At 46.3% G+C, this 21,243-nt stretch overlaps 2 protein-coding genes across 5 annotated transcripts in view; one reads left to right on the forward strand and one right to left on the reverse strand.

Annotated features, from left to right (window-relative positions):
* Positions 1 to 1,599: 1,599 nt before the first annotated feature.
* On the reverse strand, positions 1,600 to 12,664 carry tyw3 (tRNA-yW synthesizing protein 3 homolog (S. cerevisiae)). The gene is given in 7 exon segments (XM_063063471.1): positions 1,600 to 2,038; positions 4,458 to 4,591; positions 6,845 to 6,916; positions 8,064 to 8,162; positions 9,823 to 9,903; positions 12,304 to 12,519; positions 12,521 to 12,664. Coding segments are annotated over 7 exon segments (942 nt in total). The 3' UTR covers positions 1,600 to 1,842.
* A 179-nt stretch (positions 12,665 to 12,843) lies between these two features.
* The window catches only part of cryz (crystallin, zeta (quinone reductase)), a 50,455-nt gene continuing 42,055 nt past the window's right edge, over positions 12,844 to 21,243 (forward strand). Inside the window, exons 1-3 of one of the 4 annotated variants that reach the window (XM_063064817.1) lie at positions 12,910 to 13,003; positions 14,596 to 14,749; positions 18,308 to 18,433. In XM_063064817.1, coding sequence (XP_062920887.1) covers positions 14,738 to 14,749; positions 18,308 to 18,433 — 138 coding nt within the window. In that variant the 5' untranslated portion in view covers positions 12,910 to 13,003; positions 14,596 to 14,737. Of the gene's footprint in view, positions 13,004 to 14,595; positions 14,750 to 18,307; positions 18,434 to 21,243 lie in introns of all 4 variants that reach the window. The other 3 variants (XM_063064816.1, XM_063064818.1, XM_063064819.1) reach the window with 3 other exon arrangements.

A 21,243-nucleotide genomic window follows, 5' to 3' on the forward strand; every position in this document is an offset into this window, starting at 1 on the left:
GCTGAGTGAATGAACCTTCTTAACCAGCCTCCCATGAGGGATCATGTCAAGTGCCTTACTAAAATCCATGTAGACAACATCTACTGCCTTGCCTTCATCCACGTTCCTGGTAACATCCTTGGAAAAACTCTAAAAGATTGGTTAGACATTACCTACCATGCATGAAGCCATGCTGACTAACCTCATCAGTCCCTGTCTCCAAATACTTACATATCCAGTCCCTTAGAATACCTTCCAATGACTTTCCCACAACTGATGTTAAACTCACCTTCCTACAATTTCCCCATTTATGCTTAGAGCCCTTTTTAAACAGTGGAACAACATTGGCTGTCCTCCAATCCTCGTGTACTTCTGTCACCAAGGATGTTTTAAATATCTCTACTAGAGCCCAAGCAATTGGTCTGAAAAATATTTCCATTTGCTGGTATACATGCATATGGTTCAATGACAATATACTTGAACTTGTAAGGATGGATGTTTGAAAGAAGGAATGTTTGTGAAAGGACGTATCAAAATGTTTAATAGCAGAAATTTCTGTTGCTCCCATGATAAACTACCTTCCTTGGCATTATCAATCGAGCCAGATAATTACCTTTTTGAACATTGAATTCTCCTACTTCCAGTAATTCCCTCCCCCCTCCCCCAGCTGCCTACTACCTTCCTCATGGTTCCACCTCCTTCTACTACCCGTTGTGTTTTCCCCTCTTCCTTCTTCACCTTTCCTGCCTATCACCTCCCTGCTTCCCCTCCCCCACCCCTTTATCTTTCCTCTTACTGGATTTTCACCTGGAACCTACCAGCCTTCTCCTTCCCACCCTCCTCCCACCTTCTTTATAGGGCCTCTGCCCCTTCCCCCTACAGTCCTGACGAAGGGCTCCGGCCCGAAACGTCGACCGATCGTTTCCACGGATGCTGCCCAACCTGCTGAGTTCCTCCAGCGTGTTGCGAGTGTTGCAGATAATTACCTTCATGCTTCAATTACACCAGTGAACAGTCCTTATGTACAAAATAGAGAAGGCCATTCAGCCCAGCTCTAACAGGGTAGACAGTTTCATCAATGTTTCCACTGGTTGCTACTTATTTCTTTCCTAACACTCATTCTGAAAAAGCACACAGGATAAATAACGCACGGCATTTAAACCTTACGTTTGATGTATCCTCTACCGTAACATTTCCAAACAATAAATATGCCCGATATATTTGGGACGCCATGGTACTGTAGTGGTTAACACAACGCTGTGACGAAGGGTCTCGGCCTGAAACGTCGACTGCGCTTCTTCCTATAGATGCTGCCTGGCCTGCTGCGTTCACCAGCAACTTTGATGTATGTTGCTTGAATTTCCAGCATCTGCAGAATTCCTGTTGTATACATTCTTTTCCACATGTTCATGGTGTACCCAGAGGAAACCTGGTTTCCTGCCACAGTCCAAAGATCTACAGGTTGGTAAGTTAAGTGGTCATTGTAAATTGTCCTGTGATTAGGCTGGATTAAATCGGTGAGTTGCTGGGCAGTGTGGCTCTTTGGGCCAGTAGAGTCTGCTCTGTGTTGTCTCTCTAAATAAAACAATAAAATTAAAACACTGTTCACATTATCCATAATATACTTTATACTTTATTGTCGCCAAACAATTGATACTAGAACGTACAATCATCATAGCGATATATGCTGCTGATTTAGAAAAAAGCAGAGATAGAATTCACTTCACAAAAGTGGTATAAAACAAACCAGCACTCCAGCAGTGGTTAAGTTGCGCGGCTGTCAAGGGAAGATTACATCTGAGGTTACCGGCCGAGATTCCGACTGCAGACCAGCACCCTGCTTTCCTTAGGTACGAGTCACGATCACCTGGGGTCCATCAGAATCCCAAGGTCACCTTCATCATCACTCTGATCCGTTGGCCCTCGGTGCTGCCGCTGCCCCGCTGCGGCCCCCCGTCGCCTCCTGCGGGTGTAGACGATGGCAGCATTGCCAGTCACCCCGCTGGGCTCCTGGGGTGGAACACTGGAGGCCATGAGGGCTTGAAGGCTGGCATGAAACCTGCAACCCAGGAGACAAACAATGACAAGTTTCTTCCCGGGCAGTAATGGTGACAGATTCTTAGTTAACAATTTTTAGCGAAGGGATAAGAGAGGAAGATTTGCAGTGATCTGGGAGGCTATGCTTGAAACAGTGGCAGAACCAGATTCAATGTGAGCTTGCAAATGGAACTGAGGAAAGAGAAAAGATAATAGAATATAAAAGCAAAGATGTGATGCTGAGGCTTTCTAAGGCATTGGACAAACCACATGGAGTATTGTAAGCAATTTTAGGCCCTTTATTGGAACGAATCAAAAGGTTCACAAGAAAGATCCTAGGAATGAAAGGGTTACGGCAAGAAGAGCGTTTGATGGCTCTGTGGCTGTACTCACTGGAGTTTAGAAGAATGGGGGGGGATCTTATTGAAACCTACCAAATACTGCAAGGCCATGTGGAGAGGATAATTCCTATAGTGAGGGAGTCAGGATCAGAGGACATATCTTCAGGATAGAGGGATATCCATTTAGAACTGAAATGAGGAAGGTTATGGGGAGAATAGGGTTGAGAGTGAAAATAAATCAGCTAATGTGGAACAGTCTCAATAGGCTGAATGGCCTTATTGTGCTCCTATGTCATTGAAATACTGTGCAAGAAAAGGTGGGTGGGTGGGAGTGAAGTGAGAAGCTGGGAGGTGACGGGTGTAAAAGGTAAAGGCGGCAGAAGGAGGAATCGGATAGGAGAGGAGAGTGGGCCTCGGAATAAAGGGCAAGTGGAGTATATGAGGAAAAGGGGCGAGAGGAACCCAGAATGGGGAATTTTAAACAGAGAGACAGTTGGAGGGGGGGTGGGAAGAGATTACTAGAAGTTGGAGAAATCAACATTCAAGTCAACAGGTTGGAGGTGACAGAGGCAGAATATGTCTGTACTGACATGTCAAAATAAGAATGGGAAGTTAAGTTGAAATGGGTGGCCACTGGGAGATCCTATCTTTTTTTTCTTCATAGGAGAATTAGGCCATTTGGCTCTTCAAGTCTGCTCTGCCATTCAATCAAGACTTATCTTTTTCTCCCCTCCTCAGCCCCACTCACCGGCATTCTCCCCGTAACCTTTGCTGCCGTGTCCAATCAAGAACCTATCAAGCTCTGCCTTAAATACACCCAACAGCCTGGCCTCCATAGCTGCCTGTGGTAATAAATTTCACAAATTCACCAGCCTCTGGTTATAGAAATTTCTCCGCATCTGTTTTGAAAGAGCGCCCCTTTATCCTGAGGCTGTGCCTTCTTGTCCTAGACTCCCCCACCATGGGAAACATCCTTTCCACATCCACCATGTCTAGGCCTTCTAAAATTCGAAAGGTTTCAATGAGATCACCTCTCATCCTTCTAAGTTCCTGCAAGTACAGACCCAGAGCTATCAAACGTTCCTCGTATGATAGAAACATAGAAAATAGGTGTAGGAGTAGGCCATTCGGCCCTTCGAGCCTGCACCACCATTCAGTATGATCATGGCTGATCATCCAACTCAGAACCCTGTACCAGCCTTCCCTCCATACCCCCGATCCCTTTAGCCACAAGGGCCATATCTAACTCCCTCATGATAACACTTTCATTCCCGGATCATCCTTGTGAACCTCCTCAGAACCCTTTAAAATGCCAGAATATCTTTTCCAAGATGAGGAGCCCAAAACTGTTCACAATACTCAAGGTGAGGCCTCACCAGTGCCTTATAAAGTCTCAGCATCACATCCCTCCTCTTGTATACTAGACCTCTTGAAATGAATACACTTACCTTCGTCAGCACTGACTCAACCTGCAAGTTAACCTTCAGGGTGTTCTGCAAAGGACTCCCAAGTCCCTTTACATCTCAGATTTTTGGATTTTCTCCCCATTTAGAAAACAGTCTGCACATTTATTTCTACTACCAAAGTGCATGACCACGCATTTTCCAATATTGTATTTCATTTGCCACTTTCTTGCCCAGTCTCCCAATCTGTTAAATCCTTCTGCAGCCTACCCGTTTGCTCAACACCATCTGCCCTTCCACCAATCTTCATATCATCTGCAAGTTTGGTAACAAAACCACCTATTCCATCCTCTAAATCATTAATATACAGCATGAAAAGAAGCAGTCCTGACTCCGACCTCTGTGGAATACCACTGGTTACTGGCAGTCATCAGAAAAGGATCCTTTTATTCCCACTCGCTGCCTCCTACCGATCAGCCACTGCTCTAACCATGCTAGCAACTTTCCTGTTGTAGCAGATGGAGAAAACGCTTTCTTAACCACGTTACCTAACCGTACAAGGATCTTTGGACTTGCACACCAAGTTTCCTCTGTTCTTCAATACTCCCCAGACTACCATTCGAGGTGTGTGCCCGAGCCGAGTAGTGCTCCCAAAACACATCAGCTCACTTTACTCTGAAAGGGATTGAAAATTTACCTCTCTATCCTTCTCTGGTTTTCCTCCATCTTCCGATTAGCCACTTGCACCAGGTAATCGATGTACTCGTCACTCACCAACACCGATCCTTCATGACACAGAGGAACCTCCAGACAGTGGGTGCTGCGAATGGCCTATCCACCACACAGGTGTCAAAGAAAGAGACACACACTGAAACGACAGCACAAATGCTACGCATCTCTAGCTGCTCTGTGTTGGCTTCCTGTATCTTTTAGAGTTGATTTTAAAGTTCTCTTATTTGTTTTTAAAGCTCTGAATGGTCTGGGACCAGACTACATTACAAAATCTCTTTCATTTTATAATCCTGCTCGAGCTCTCAGGTCTTTTTCTGTTCGTCTCTTGAATTTAAACAATCTCCCTCAAAAGATAATTGCCACATCAGCTTTTTTGAACTATGCATCTAAACTGCGGAATTCAATCGCTAAAACTGTAAGGGATACATACTCACTTGATACTTAAATGCCAGCTCAAAACCTATTCATTTAACCTTGTGTTTAACTAACATCTTGTCTTTTATTTACATGTTTGCACTTTATCCCATTGTAAAACACTTTGAACTTCATTGTCTGTATGAAGAGTGCTCTATAAATAAGGTTATTACTAAAATCAAGAGTGATGGATCCAACTATTTAATTCTTAGATTAGACTCTTAATTACTTTTTTAACAACTAATTATCTGCTTGTATTTTAAGTAGCTCGTGTACAAGTAACTGCCTAGAATGAGGTGGTAGTAGTATGCAAGTTTAATATGCCGTCAGTGGTTCTATTTGTACAATTCTGGAAAGCTACAGAACTTCCTTTGTTGTGCATTATCTGATCTCATTAGTTCATTCCTATACACAAATCTGAATAGAATTTTCCTCATCTGCTGTTTAAGAAAGCTTGCCACAGGGGTGCACCATCTTCTTCGCTTCTTAGATCTTGGCTTTCCTTCCACTTCATAGACCTCTATCACTGTCTGTTTCAATTTCTCTTTGTTCTGTCAATGTCTAATAAAAAGACTGTAAAGCAATAAGGTTGTGCCTTTTTCCTAACTTCTGAAAGAAGCTTGGATTAAAACATCAGAATCAAACAACGGTGTCACACAGCATTGACCACACTGGTTTTTTCTCAGGTAACAGATCAGGGACCTTCATTGTCCAAGGATTCAGAAAACGCTGTGGTTGAACTAGGAGCATAAAAGGAACACAGGTACATAACTGATTAAAGTTAAAGATTAGATTAGCTTTATTTGTCACATCCACATCAAAACATTCAGTGAAATAAATCAAATCAGTGGGGCCAGTCTGCAACTGTTGCAATGTTTCCAGCAGCAACATAGCACGCCCACAATTTACGAACCCTGACCCGTACATCTTTGGAATGTGGGAGGAAACCAGAGCACCCAGAGGAAACCCACAGTCACAAGGAGAACATATGAACTCCTTACAGACTGTGATGGGAATTGAATCCCAGTCTTACAGCTAGCACTGTAAAAAGATGTGCTAACCACTACATGACCATACTGTTCCTGATAGGAGCATTGATTTGCTCTACAGCCCGACCAGGTGGCTCGGTGGAGCAGCGGATGGTGCTGCTCCCTCACAAATAGGTTCGATCCTGACCTCTGGCACTGTCTGTCTGGAGTTTACATATTCTCCCTGTGATCAGGAGAGTTTCCACTGGGTACTCTGGTTCCTTCCCAGATCCCAAAGCCGTGTGGGCCAATGGATTGATTGGCTGCTGTAAATTGTCCCCAGTGTGTGGGTGAGGGGTGGATCGGAGCGGGGAGGGGGGGTGGAGGGGAGATGACGGGAACGTGGTGGGGGGGTTTGCAATGTGATGCTATATCAAATTGGGGCATCCGAGTTCGGAGTTCAATCCCCGACATCCTCTGTAAGACAGTCAGTACGTTCCATCCTGCGTGCATGCGGGTTTCCTCCAGGTGCTCCAGTACCCTCCCACAGTCCAAAAACATACCGGTTAGCAGCTTAATTAGTCACTGAAAATTGTTCCTGTGACTAGGCTACGGTTAAATAGGTGGGTTGCTGAGTGAGTCAAGGGGGGAGGGAGGGGGAGAGACAGACAGACTGGGTGGGGAATAAAGTAGGAGGAATCCCTCCTATTCTTTCCTCCAATCACGTTAGAATTATGCCCCTCATTAGTCATTTCTGCCCTGGGAAAAAGTCTCCTGTAATCCACTCGATCAATCAGACATCACTATCAAACAAGAGGGCAGACTGCTGGTTATTGGCATACGGAATCCATCGGGGGAAGGTGAGTTTAAGCTGCATGGTGAGAACTGCATCAGTTTGTGGGCACTGAACTGCAGAGGAAGTGGTCTGGAATCAACCAACATCTTGTGAACGTAGACAAGATCATCTTACCATCATGACTTTCCCCTTCTTGCTGATTGAGATCCCAGAGTTCCTGAAGCCAGAGTTTATGGCAATGGAATGCTGTAATCCAGCACAACACGAGAACAAAAATTAGTGGGAAGCTAGAGGATTGGGAAGAAGACAACTAAAAAGTCATAAGGAAAAGATGGAATACAGAAGTAAATTAGCCAATAAAAAGCATAACAAAAGTTTCTTCATATATGTAAAGAGTAAAAGAAAGACTAAAATGGAATTCAGCCTGCTGTGAAATAATGCTGGAGAGGTAGGAGGATAAGGAAATGGCAGACAAACTGAATAAGGATTTTGCATCAGTCTTCATTGTGGAAGACACGATCAGTATGGTGGAAGTTCCGGGTGTCAGGGGTCATGAAGTGTGTGAATTTATCATAACTGGAGAGAAGGTTGTTGGGAAACTGAGAGGTCTGAAGGTAGATGAGTCTCCTAGACCAGAAGGACTACAACCCAGTGTTCTAAAGAGATTATGGAACATTAGTAATGATCTGTCAAAGATCAATGGATTCTGGAAGAACGGAAAATTGCGAATACCACTCTACTCTTCGAGAAGGGAGAGGCAGAAGAAAAGAAATTATAGGCCAGTTAGTCTGACTTCAGTGGTTAGGAAGATGTTGGAGTTGATCATTAGGGATGTGATTTTGGTGTACTGGGAGGCACGTGATAAAATAGGTCAAAGTCAGCATCATTTCTTTAAGGGAAAATCTTATCTGACAAATCTGTTGAAACTCTGAATAAATAACAAGCAGGATAGACAAATGACAATCAGTGGATGTTGTGCACTTGGATTTTCAGAAGGTCTTTTACAAGATGCCAAACATGAAGCTGCATAACAAGAGCCCACAGGAAAGGTTCTTGCATGGACACAGCACTGACTGATTGGCAGGAGGCAAAGAGTGGGAATAAAGGGGCTCTTTCTGGTTGGCTGCTGGTGACTAGTGGCGTTCCACAGGAGTCTGTGTTGGGACAGCTAAGTTCAGCTCCAATGTTTTATGGCATGGATTAGACGGACCCAAGGGCCTGTTTCTGTGTTGTACTTTTCTATGACTCTATAACTACATATATTGTGATTTTGTTTACAGAGCCTTGTGGGAATTTGCTGGCACAGATTAGTTGCCACATGACAATAGCTACATATCAGAAGACCTAAAGCACAAAGCAGATAAAGCACAATGGAAATGAGCTGTCTCTTTACCAGGAGCTGTGCATCCTCCACCTGCCTGCACTGGACGTGAAGAACAAAAGGCTCAAACTTAAACACTGCATTGTCTTCAGCTTTCTGTAACCCTGAAACCTAGAGGCCACAAAAGAGTACACAGTCAGAAGTTAGGGATACAGCACAGTAACAGCCCCTTCTTGTCCAAAACCCAGTGACCAATTACTCTAACCAACCCGTATTTCTTTGGAATGGGGGAGGAAACCCACGCGGTCACAGGAAGAACGTACAAACCTTTTACATACAGCAGTGGGAATTGGACCCACTGTGCAGTGGACCCAAACTGCTCTAATTAGACCCACTAGTGCAGTTATAGTGTAAAAGCCACGTCGCTATGAATGCTTTGCCGCATCCCTGTGATAACTTTTCTGACAACTATCTGCCCTGCTTTTTCCGTCTGTCCTCATACAAGATGAAGTAAGCATTTGCCCTTTTGTTTCTGTACCCTCCGAGTCCACCCTTGGGGTCATGAGTTCATGGTGAAAGGTGAAATGTTTAAGGGGAACCTGAGGGGGAACTGCTTCACTCAGAGGATGGAGAGAGTGTGGAGTGAGCTGCCAGCACGAGTGGAGGATGCAGATTTGATTTTAACACTTAAGAAAAATGTGCATAGGTACAAGGATGGGAGGAGTCGGGAGGGCTATGGTCTAGGTAATGGTGAATGGGACTAGGCAGATCAATAGCTCAGCATGGATGAAATCAGCCAAAGGTTCTGTTTATGTGTTATGGTCCTCTATGCTGGCTGCAATTCCATTTGGTATGGGGGGGCTGCTGCACAGCATCAAAGTAAGTTGCAAGAAGCTGTTAAATCAGTCAGCTCCATCATGGGTACTAGCCTCCGTAGTATCCAAGACATCTTCAAGGAACGGTGCCTTAGGAAGGTGGCGTCCATCATTAAGGATCCCCACCACCCAGGACATGCCCTTTACTCATTGTTACCATCAGGAAGGAGGTACAGAAACCTGATGGCACACACTCACTGATTAAGGAACAGCTTCTGCCCCTCTGACATCCGATTTCTAAATGGAGATTCAACCCATGAACACTACCCCAACTCTTTTTAAGTTTATTTCTATTTCTTGTACCATTTATTTTAACTATTTAAGACAAGTGTGTATGTATATGTGTGAGTGTGTGTGTGTGTGTGTGTGTGTGTATATATATATATGTGTGTGTACACACACACACAATTACTGTAATTCAGTTTTCTTCTACCTCATGTATTGCATTGTACTGCTGCTGCAAAGTTAACAAATTTCACGACAGATGCAGGCGATATTAAACCCGATTCTGATTCTACGACTCTACGGCACCTTTGTTACGCTGCTGCCTAGAAACTCAATGTGCTGGCAATTGACCCCTTTAAGCTCTTTCCACTTGTCCTCTGACAGACAGACATTCCCTTTATTCCTCACATCTCTGCTACTGAAAGCTGATATCCCTCTCCTTCCCAGCTCTGGAAATGAGACACAGACCAGAAACTCTGGCCATTTCTTTTTCTACACATCACCTGACCTGCTGAGTTTTCCCAGTATATCCTGTCACCTTGGCCTCGCCTATGGGAGGGAGTTCCTCATTCTCTGCTCTTTGGTAAAGTTTCTTTTTGAGATCCCCACTCGATTTCTGAGCTCCCATCTGTCTCCATTAAGCTCGATTGAATGACAAGACTGTGAATGAATCAGAGGTGCGTTCAGGCAGGACGTGCAAGGGCCAGTGTAGCAGAGAGTAGTTATCATACCACATCTTCTTTCCGACATTTCTGGTGGGTCACAAACAACCAGGGGCAGTTCTTTTTCTGTCCTTCTGTCTGGTCAGAGCCCTAAAGAAATTACAAATGTGGATTACACCATGGACAGCCCTGTATCAGCCTCCCAGCTCCAGAGACCCCAGTTTAATCCAATGCTGTATCTGTGGAGTTTCAAGTTATGAGGGCTTCCCCCTCCCAACCCCGAATGCTCCAGTTCCCTCTCACATCACAAAGACGTGGTGTTGGTAGGTTAACTGGATGCCTAAATTGCCCCTTGATGTGGGTCAGGGGTAGAATCTTGGGGATGTTTATGGGATGAGGGGAGACTAAAAATGTACTAACCACAAGAGAGTCTGCAGATCTCGCTGAGTTTCTCCAGCATTTTGCACGTGAGACTAAAGTATGTGGTTGGCAGTTGGCACTAAATGATAACTTTAAGGTGAAGCTTGAGGTTTAAAGGGCATCCAAAAAAGAATATTCCTCCCCCCCCCCCATTGTAGCTGGAATCTGGTACACCCTGCCTGAGGGGGTAGTAGAGGCCAATATATGGAGGAGGAAAAAAAAAAGTTTGACATTTTGGACCAAGCCCCTTCAGCAGGAAAGAGAGATAGACTCATCTCACAGATATAGTACAGAAGCAGAAGTCACAGATAATGCAATCTGGAGAAACACATAGAGCATTGGAAGAACTCAGTGGGTCATGAAGCATCTGAGGAGGGAAATGGACAATGTTTCAGGTAAAGATGAAAGGTCTCAGTCTGAAATATCAGCTATCCATTTCCCTCTGTAGATACACACATAAAATGCTGGAGGACCTCAGCAGGTCAGCAGCATCTCTGGAAAAGAGTAAAAAGTCGATGTTTTGGGTCAAGACCCTTCATCAGGGCTGAGAAGGAAGGGGAAAGATGCCTGAATTGAAAGTTGGGGGGGAAGGGAACGAGGCCAGATGTGTGGGAAAGGTCAAGGGTACAGAAGGATCTGAGAGGAGAGTGGAGAGAGGCTGCTGAGCCCAGTGAGTTCTTTCAACGTTCTCTATGCTACTGCAGAACCAGACCCTTAGTCCCACATTATGCAACACCCATCCACACCAATTCAATCCCCCAGTACTCTTAGACCATAAGGCATAGAAGCAGAATTAGGCCACTCAGCCCATCAAGTCTGTTCCATCATTTCATCAAGCTTGATCCCAGATCCCACTCAACCCCATACACCTGCCTTCTCTCCATATCCTTTGATGCCCTGACCGATCAGGAATCTATCAACTTCTGCTTTGAATATACCCATGGACTTGGCCTCCACCGTAGTCTATGTCAGAGCATACCACAGATTCACTATTCTCTGGCTAAAAAAAAATTCCTCCATACTTCTGTTTTAAAAGGTTACCCCTCAATTCTGAGGCTGTGCCCTCTAGTTCTGGATACTCCCACCATAGGAATCATCCTCTCCACATCCACCTTAACTAGCCCTTTCAAAATTCTGTAGGTTTCAATGAAATACCTCCCACCCGGCATTCTTCTAAATTCCAGTGAGTATAGGTCCAAAGCTGGCAAATGCTATGTTAACCCTTTTGTTCCTGGAATCATCCTCATGAACCTCCTCGGGACTCTGTCCAATGACAACACATCTTTTCTGAAATATGGGGCCCAAAACTGCTGACAATACTCCAAGAATGGCCTGACTATTGTCATATAAAGCCTAGGCATTATCTCCTTGCTTTTATATTCTATTCCCCTTGAAATAAATGCCAACATCGCATTTGCCTTCTTTACCACAGACCTTAACCTGTAAATTAAACTTCTGATAGTCTTGCACAAGGACTCCTAAATCCCTCTGCAACTCTGATGTTTGAACCTTCTCCCCATTTAGATAATAGTCCACACTATTGTTTCTTTTACCAAAATGCATTATCATACATTTCCCAACACAGTATTCCATCTGCCACTTTTTTGTCCATTCTTCATTCTTCCTGCTGCAATTACATTGCTTCCTCAGCACTACCTACCCCTCCACCTATCTTCATATCATCTACAAACTTTGCCACAGAGCCATTATCCAAATCAATGACAAGCAATGTGCAAAGTAGCAGTCTCAATACTGACTCCTGAGGAACACCACTAGTCACTGGCAGCCAACCAGAAAAGATCCCCTTTATTCCCATTCATAGCCTGTCAGCCATTCCACTATCCATACCAGTACCTTCTCTGCCTTGGTGATTCAAGCGCTTGTTTAAAGTTCTGGAAGTCTCCGGCTCCTACAACCCACCTACGGCCTCTATCAACCACCCACTACCAACCGTCTTCCTCATCTCTTTACCTCCCTCACTAATGGCCCCAACCCCTCTGCCCCCAAACCCTCATCCCCTCCGACCCTATCCCTCACCCAATTCCCTCCATCCACTCCCCTCATCCCCTCCAGCCCTATCCCTCACCCCATCATCTATTCTCCTCATCCTCTCCGATATCTATCCCTCACCCCCAGCAGCAACAGGCGGCCTGAGCAGGAGCTGGTGCTGCAGTACCGCTCCGAGCCGTTCACCAGTTCCAGCAGCTCAACGATGGGCGCGTCCACTCGGCCCTTCCTACTAGCATCAGCCCCAGATCTCAGTCGCTGCTCCTTACACAGTGCGAAGTCGGCCATTGCTCTCGGGGCGGGGTTTGATCAGACGATCGGACGCAGTGATAGGCGGGGGAACAGCCGTAACCTTCGAGCTGATTGGATAAAGTGTGCGGTTACCTGTGAACTTGGAACTGATTGGTGGGGACGGATGGTGGCTGTGATTGATAGGTGGGAGGTGGAACGAGGAGGGAGCGGAATGGTAGGAAGAGAGGCGCATACAAAATGCCGGAGGATCTCAGCAACAGGCTGTCGACATCAGAGCTGGTGATGAGCTGATAGGATGATGTGATTGGCAGCTGGGCGGGCTTGAAGTGCAATGGGCGGGGTTTATGTGGAGATTGGCAGCGGGTTGCACCGATGAGGCGAGGGAGAGGGCGGGGATAGCGGTGATTGGCAGGCCGGTGTAATTTAAAGTGCGGATGGCCGCTGCCGTGGGTGGAGTGTGATCGGAGTTGGGGCTCAGGTCGGCAGACAGCAGGTCATAGAGCCGTTCCTCATCATTGCAGTGCGGGAAACGTGCAACTTTCCCTTCTGTTCCGTAAAACTTGCCTGGGATGTGAGTGAGTTACTGAGGGGAGGGGAGGGGATGGCTTCCCGGAGACGAGGAAAGGTATAAGCATAGTAAGAAGGCATAGAGAGGGTGAATGTACTCAGTCTGTTCCCCAGGATGTGGCGGGGTGGAAAGCTACAGGACGTAGGTTTAAGGCAGAATAGGTACAGCCTAGATGGGCCACTTTCTGTGCTGTACTGCTCAGTGAAGTGACTAGGTGAGAAGGGAAAGATTTAGTAGGAACCTGAGGGTGTAGAAGGAGTGGTTGGGTAGCTACATTAACAGCATTTTAAACACCTGCATAGGAAAAGTAAAGAGGTTCATGTTTTGTTGTAACATTTACGGTGGTGTGGTAGTGTAGTGGTCAGAGCCACTCTTGACAGTGCCAGCAACCCAGATTCAGTTCTGCTGCTGTCTGCAGTTTGTATGTTCTCTCTCTGACCTCTGGGTGCTCTGGTTTCCTGATGTATTACAAGGATGTACTGGTTAGTAGGTTAATTGATCAGGCAGGTGAAATTGGGTGGTGTGGCTTGTGTCAATGCAATGTGCTGTTGCAAAATAATAAACTTCATCTTATACAAGAGAGTAATTCTCATGTCGGCCAAATGGTGGGGAATTGGGACTAGCTTGTGCAGAAGGGCCTGTTTTGGTGTGCTCTAACTCCAACAGTGTCTGTATCAGGTGCTCTGCAAAATCAGACCTTTCAAAATTCCTTTCACCTACTGCTGTTGTAAGATGAGTGTAGTTTCCTAGTATGATGACATGGGCTCTCCACCTCACAATCTACCTTGTTATCAACTGCAAGGTCAAGCTTGTCATTCAACCATACATGAATGGCCATGAATACAGTCAAACAGAAATGTTACTCTGGGGCCAAGGTGCAAAACAGAACCAACAGTCATACACAGCACAGTGCATATGGCACATATGACAGCAGTAAAATACAGTCACACAAAAAATATAGTCTGGGTCCTGAGTCTGTGAATATTGCAGCAGCCTGCAGTTGAACACACTGTGTGTCTTATCTCCTGTGAGCGAACACTGGGGGGGGGGGGCAACATGGATTCCAGTATGGACACCGAACCACACTGCCCCGGCATTGATACCTCTCTCCTGGACTGCTGCAAACAGGTGACACTGCAGCTTGAGACTTGGCTCTCTCCAAGACTCAGGCCACACAACTCTGTAGCCATAAGAAGTAGGAGCAGGAGTAGGCCAACTGGCCCATCGGCCCTGCTCTGCTATTCAATGCGATCATGGCTGGTCTGGCCAATAAGCCAGTGAATTGGACTTGCAGCATTCCACAATAGCAGTGTCCAACAGGTTGTGATCACGAGAAAAATGGTTAAGACAATCACTTGCTGTTAGATTACACACCACTGCACCCTTTCTGACACAGGCAGCAGCACGATCCACACCAAGCCCAGCTTCTTCAGTTTCTCCACCAACAAGCAACTGGCTGATGGGATAGAGCTGCTGTACTTTATGTCTGGCAGGATCCTGTGATTGTAAAGCTTCACATAGATAGCAGGTGGTCTTGCAATTGGTTTATTATTGTCACGTGTACTGAGATATGATAAAGTATACTGTTCATATAGACCAGATCGTAACAGTACATTGAGGTAGAACAAGGTGAAACAAAAATAATCTACATGAAGTGAATGCAGTTGTAGCTGCTTGAAGACTGTGTTAGGGATCTAAGGCAACAGCTGGATGACCTGAGAAGGAGGAGATCATCGAATGGAGTCACACGTAAGTAGTCAGCCATAAGTTGCAGGAGGTGGCTAGCCCGGTGACTGTCAGGAGAAGGAATGGGAAGATGAATAGGCAGTTAGTGCAGAGCACCCCTGTGGCTACTCCCCCAATATTAAGCATACCGTTTGGATCCTGTTGTGGGGGATGACCTTTTCCCTTCTGAGGAAGTAGAGGTGGTGGTGAGCTTTCTTGGCTGTGACATCTACATGGTTAGACCAGGTAAGGCTGTTCATGACGTTCAAACCTTGGAACCCGAAGCTCTCAACCTCAACACCATTGATGTAGACAGGAGCGTGTGTACCGTCCCCCTTCCTGAAGGCAATGGCCAGTTCTTTTATTGAGATATAAGGAAAACATTGTTTTCGTGGGCTCTGCCTCCTTCCTGTTGTCATATCAGAAGATCTGTTCTGGGTCCAGCACATCTGTGGCATCACAAAGAAGGCACAATAATGCCTCAGCTTTCTTAGAAGTTTGTGCAGATTTGGAATGTCACCTAAAACTTTGACAAACTTCGAGAGATGCACAGTTGAGAGCATCTGAACTGGTTGCATCATGGCCTTGTATCAAAACATCAATGCTCAAGAACAGAAAAGCCTACAGAAAGTAGTAGATACAGCCCAGTCCATCACAGGCTAAGCCCTCCCCACCAGTGAGAACAAGGATCACTGCCACCAGAAAGCAGCATCCATCATCAAGAACCCCACCATCCAGACCATGTTCTTTTTCTGCTGTTACCATTGGGCAGGAAGTACAATAGCCTTAGGTCCCATACACGTCCTTTCCCTTCCTGATGAAGGCTCTCAACCAGAAATGTAAACTGTTTATTCCTCCTCATATTTGCTGCCTGACCTGCTGAGTTCCCCCAGCATTTTGTGTGTGTTGCTCTGGATTTCCAACATCCGCAGTATCTCTTATGAGTATGATGTGAAATTTGTTGTCTTGCAATGGCAGTACAGCGCAAAGACATAACATTTTATCATAAAAGAGAGGCGAGACTGCACAGGCGCGTGACGTCAGCCAGTAGAGCACGAAAGGTTTAAAAAAGCAAGGAATCCTCAACGGTTTTTGATTCAGAGCAAGAAGGCTGCGAGTGAACGGCTGATTTTTCGGAGCATAGGGTGTTTTTTTACTACTCCGGGTAAAAGAGAGGTGAGACTGCACAGGTGTGTGATGTCACCCAGTAGAGCGCGAAAGGTTTAAAAAGAAGACAACCATATCCAGCGGGCAGCGGAGTGAGAGGTGGCAGAGTGATTGGACTTTGGCTCAACGGGCTTAGGCAGTAACGGGATGAGGCGAGGTAGGTTTACCTGCGTTATTTGCGGAAAGGAGTAAGTATGTGTGTGAGGCCAGCTTTCTGTGCTTGGTGTCAGATGTGGGAGGTCCAAGAGTCTCCCAGTCTCCTGGACGGCCATATCTGCACCCAGTGTGTCGAGCTGCAGCTCCTAAGGGAACTGGAGATGCAGCTCGATGACCTTCGCCTGGTCAGGGAGAGCGAGGAGGTGATAGAAAGGAGTTATAGGCAGGTGGTCACATCGGGGCCACGGGGGACAGACAAGTGGGTAACAGTCAGGAGGGGGAAAGGGAAGAGTCAGGTACTAGAGAGTACCCCTGTGGCTGTACCCCTTAACAATGAGTACTCCTGTTTGAGTACTGTTGGGGGAGACGGCCTACCTGGGAGAAGCGACAGTGGTCGTGCCTCTGGTACAGAGTCTGGCCCTGTGGCTCAGAAGGGTAGGGAAAGGAAGAGGATGGCAGCAGTGATAGGGGACTCTATAGTTAGCGGGCCAGACAGGTGATTCTGTGGACACAGGAAAGAAATTTGGATGGTAGTTTGCCTCCCAGGTGCCAGGGTCTGGGATGTTTCAGATCGATTCCCTGATATCCTGCAGTGGGAGGGAGAACAGCCAGAGGTCGTGGTACATATTGGTACCAATGACATAGGTAGGAAAAGGGAAGAGATCCTGAAAAAAGACTACAGGGAGTTAGGAAGGAAGTTGAGAAGCAGGACCACAAAGTTAGTAATCTTGGGATTACTGCCTGTGCCATGCGACAGTGAGAATAGAAATAGAATGAGGTGGAGGATAAATGCGTGGCTGAGGGATTGGAGCAGGGCGTAGGGATTCAGACTTCTGGATCATTCTGAACTCTTTTGGGGCAGGTGTGGCCTGTACAAAAAGGACGGGTTGCACTTGAATCCCAGGGGGACTAATATCCCGGTGGGGAGGTTTGCTAAGGCTACTGGGGAAGAGTTTAAACTAGAATTGTTGGGGGGTGGGAACTGAACTGAAAAGTCTGGGGATAGGCAGGTGATAGAGAAGGGACGCGCTCAGAGCAAAGGTTTGAGATGTGCCTATTTTAATGCAAGGAATGTTGTGAACAAAGTGGATGAGCTTTGAGTGTGGATCAGTACTTGGAGATATGATGTGGTGGCCATGACAGAGACTTGGATGGCTCAGGGACAGGAATGGTTACATCAAGTGCCGGGTTTAAGATGTTTCAGAAAGGAAAAGGAGGGAGACAAAAGAGGTGGGGGTGTGGCACTGTTGATCAGAGATAGTGTCACGGCTGGCAGTGAGGATGATCAGAGGGATCTTGGGGTCCGAGTCTATAGGATGCTCAAAGCAGCTGCGCAGGTTGACTCTGTGGTTAAGAAAGCATACGATGTATTGGCCTTCATCAAACATAGAATTGAATTTAGGAGCCGAGAGGTAATGTTGCAGCTATATAGGACCCTGGTCAGGCTCCACTTGGAGTACTGTGCTCAGTTCTGGTCACCTCACTACAGGAAGGATGTGGAAACCATAGAAAGGGTGCAGAGGAGATTTACAAGGATGTTGCCTGGATTGGGGAGCATGCCTTATGAGAATAGGTTGAGTGAACTTGGCCTTTTCTCCTTGGAGTGACGGAAGATGACAGGTGACCTGATAGAGGTGTATAAGATGATGAGAGGCATTGATCGTGTGGGTAGTCAGAGGCTTTTTCCCAGGGCTGAAATGGTTGCCACAAGAGGACACAGGTTTAAGGTGCTGGGGAGTAGGTACAGAGGAGATGTCAGGGGTAAGTTTTTTACTCAGAGAGTGGTGAGTGTGTGGAATGGGCTGCCAGCAACAGTGGTGGAGGTGGATACGATAGGGTCTTTTAAGCGACTTTTAGATAGGTACATGGAGCTTAGAAAAATAGAGGGCTATAGGTAAGCCTAGTAATTTCTAAGGTAGGGACATGTTCAGCACAACTTTGTGGGCTGAAGGGCCTGTATTGTGCTGTAGGTTTTCTATGTTTCTATGTTTCTATAAATATCAAAATAAGTAGTACACAAAAAGGAATAAAGAGGTAGTGCTCATGGGTTGATGGACTGTTCAGAGAAGTGATGGTAGACGGAAGAAGCTGATCCTGAATTGCTGAGTGTGGTTCTTCAAGCTTTCCGCTCTGTCCTGCTGACACTGGCTGTGGAATTACCTGAATGGAGAGCTTACTTTCAATATCAGTGCTGTTGGTTTGTATGTGAGCTGCCCTGGGCTTCGGGGAAGGTTTGACTCTAACTCTGTTAAATCCTAGGTGGCCATGGCCTCAGGGAGATTGGCGGTGTCCCTCATGCGAGCTGTGCAAGTCTTTGAGTTTGGTGGACCGTCAGTGCTGCAGCTGCGATCGGATGTTCCTATTCCCAAACTGAGTGACCATCAGGTGATGTGCTCCGTCTCTCAGTACCTTTGTTAAAGGGACTTGATGCACTTGGACCTCCTATTCTGAGGCGGTGCTCTACGATTCTAGACACCCCCACTATAGGAAACATCCTCTCCACATTCACTCTAAACGGGTTTTCAATAATCTAATAGATTTCAATGAGATCCCCCTCATTCTTCTAAACTCCAGCGAGTACAGGCCCACAGCCATCAAACACTCTTCACCCTTCATTCCTGGAATCCTTCTCGTGAACCTTCTCTGGACTCTCTGCAAAGCCAGCTGGATAAGGGGCACAAAACTGCTCACAAAATGGGTCCTTTTACAGATTAGGGTTAGTAAGTTGTGGGCATGCTAATATCGGCACCAGGAACATGGCAACACTTGCAGGCTGCCCCCAGCAAATCCTTGGACTCAGAATTTCTAAATATATTTATTATCAAAGTATGTATGCCATATACAACCTTGAGATTTGTCGTCTTATAGGCAGCCACAAAACAAAGAAACACAATAGAATCCACAAAACCCCCTACAGCACAAAGACCAGCAGACACCCAATGTGTGGAAAAAAGAACAAATTGCACACACAATAAAATTGTAAATAAATAATTCACAGCACGTGAACCGCAGAGTCCCTGAAAGTGTGTCCACAGGCTGATGAGCCAGTTCAGTGCTGAGGTGAGTGCAGCCAGTCAAGACTCGTGCACCTTGCACCTGAAGGTAGTGGTGGGAAGAGACGGAGATGGGTCAGGTGGACGATCCTGGATTACTTGGAGTAGTGAGCTGAACACTGGTTCAATCGCAGCCCTTGTCCTCGATCCTTTAATCTTTTTAATCTGGTTTGGTGCTTAAATTGGCTGAAAATCTGGCTCAGTTTTCTCGTTTTCTCTGTCAGACCCACTCCCTGCCGCTACGTTCCGGCCAGAAGTTTTAAAGCTGGCTCGAAGTCCACTCTAGTAGTGGCTAATGCTGCTGTACCTTATTCTCGAGATTTCAGTCTGCTGAATCCTTCAGGATACCGCAAAAAAAATGCCAAAGCATTCAGACGCACAACTCCCAAAGGGAAATTGCATGCTGCAGACTGGGGTGATTGTAGTCCAAAAAAATATATTCAGTAGTTTTGTTAACTGCCTTCAAAACATCGCTGTACATTGACGGCACCAATTTGGGAAAAACTTTGATCGTTGATGCAATGCATTTCACTGTTTTAATGTGCATGTAACAAAGCTTATCTTAAATCTTAAAAAGGTTCTATGGGTGCATCAACACCTCAAAGAATGTAGCAGTTCAAAATGACAGCTCACCACCACCCCTCAAGGGCAATTAGGGAGGGGTTGGTTCAGGAAAAATCATTCTCCATCATTCCCTTTTCAAATCGAGTTTAATTATCATTCAAACAGCTGAATGAGAGAGTGTTCCTCTGGGGCCAAGGTGCAAAACTTTCAAAATAGCAAGCAAACATTCAAAAATAGTCAGTAACATTATTCAAAATATCAGGCAAAGAAGCATATTCACTTCAGAAAAAAAACATATGTAGTCCAAGACCTTGAGTGACAATGTCCAGCTAAGGATGGTATGGACACCCGGCAGTGTACGGACGCACACAATCCATCAAAGTTGCTGGTGAACGCAGCAGGCCAAGCAGCATCTATAGAAAGAGGTGCAGTCGACGTTTCAGGCCGAGACCCTTCATCAGGACTAACTGAAGGAAGAGTGAGTAAGGGATTTGAAAGTTGGATGGGGAGGGGGAGATCCAAAATGATAGGAGAAGACAGGAGGGGGAGGGATAGAGCCGAGAGCTGGACAGGTGATAGGCAAAAGGGGATACGAGAGGATCATGGGACAGGAGGTCCGGGAAGAAAGACAAGGGGGGGGGTGACCCAGAGGATGGGCAAGAGGTATATTCAGAGGGACAGAGGGAGAAAAAGGAGAGTGAGAGAAAGAATGTGTGCATAAAAATGAGTAACAGATGGGGTACGAGGGGGAGGTGGGGCCTTAGCGGAAGTTAGAGAAGTCGATGTTCATGCCATCAGGTTGGAGGCTACCCAGACGGAATATAAGGTGTTGTTCCTCCAACCTGAGTGTGGCTTCATCTTTACAGTAGAGGAGGCCGTGGATAGACATATCAGAATGGGAATGGGATGTGGAATTAAAATGTGTGGCCACTGGGAGATCCTGCTTTCTCTGGCGGACAGAGCGTAGATGTTCAGCAAAGCGGTCTCCCAGTCTGCGTCGGGTCTCACCAATATATAAAAGGCCACATCGGGAGCACCGGACGCAGTATATCACCCCAGTTGACTCACAGGTGAAGTGATGCCTCACCTGGAAGGACTGTTTGGGGCCCTGAATGGTGGTAAGGGAGGAAGTGTAAGGGCATGTGTAGCACTTGTTCCGCTTACACGGATAAGTGCCAGGAGGGAAATCAGTGGGGAGGGATGGGGGGGACGAATGGACAAGGGAGTTGTGTAGGGAGCGATCCCTGCGGAATGCAGGGGGGGGAGGGGAAGATGTGCTTAGTGGTGGGATCCCGTTGGAGGTGGCGGAAGTTACGGAGAATAATATGTTGGACCCGGAGGCTGGTGGGGTGGTAGGTGAGGACCAGGGGAACCCTATTCCTAGTGGGGTGGTGGGAGGATGGAGTGAGAGCAGATGTACGTGAAATGGGGGAGATGCGTTTAAGGGCAGAGTTGATAGTGGAGGAAGGGAAGCCCCTTTCTTTAAAAAAAGGAAGACATCTCCCTCGTCCTAGAATGAAAAGCCTCATCCTGAGAGCAGATGCGGCGGAGACGGAGGAATTGTGAGAAAGGGATGGC

This window comes from Mobula hypostoma, chromosome 12 (assembly GCF_963921235.1).
Source record: "Mobula hypostoma chromosome 12, sMobHyp1.1, whole genome shotgun sequence".
Lineage (NCBI taxonomy): Eukaryota > Metazoa > Chordata > Chondrichthyes > Myliobatiformes > Myliobatidae > Mobula > Mobula hypostoma.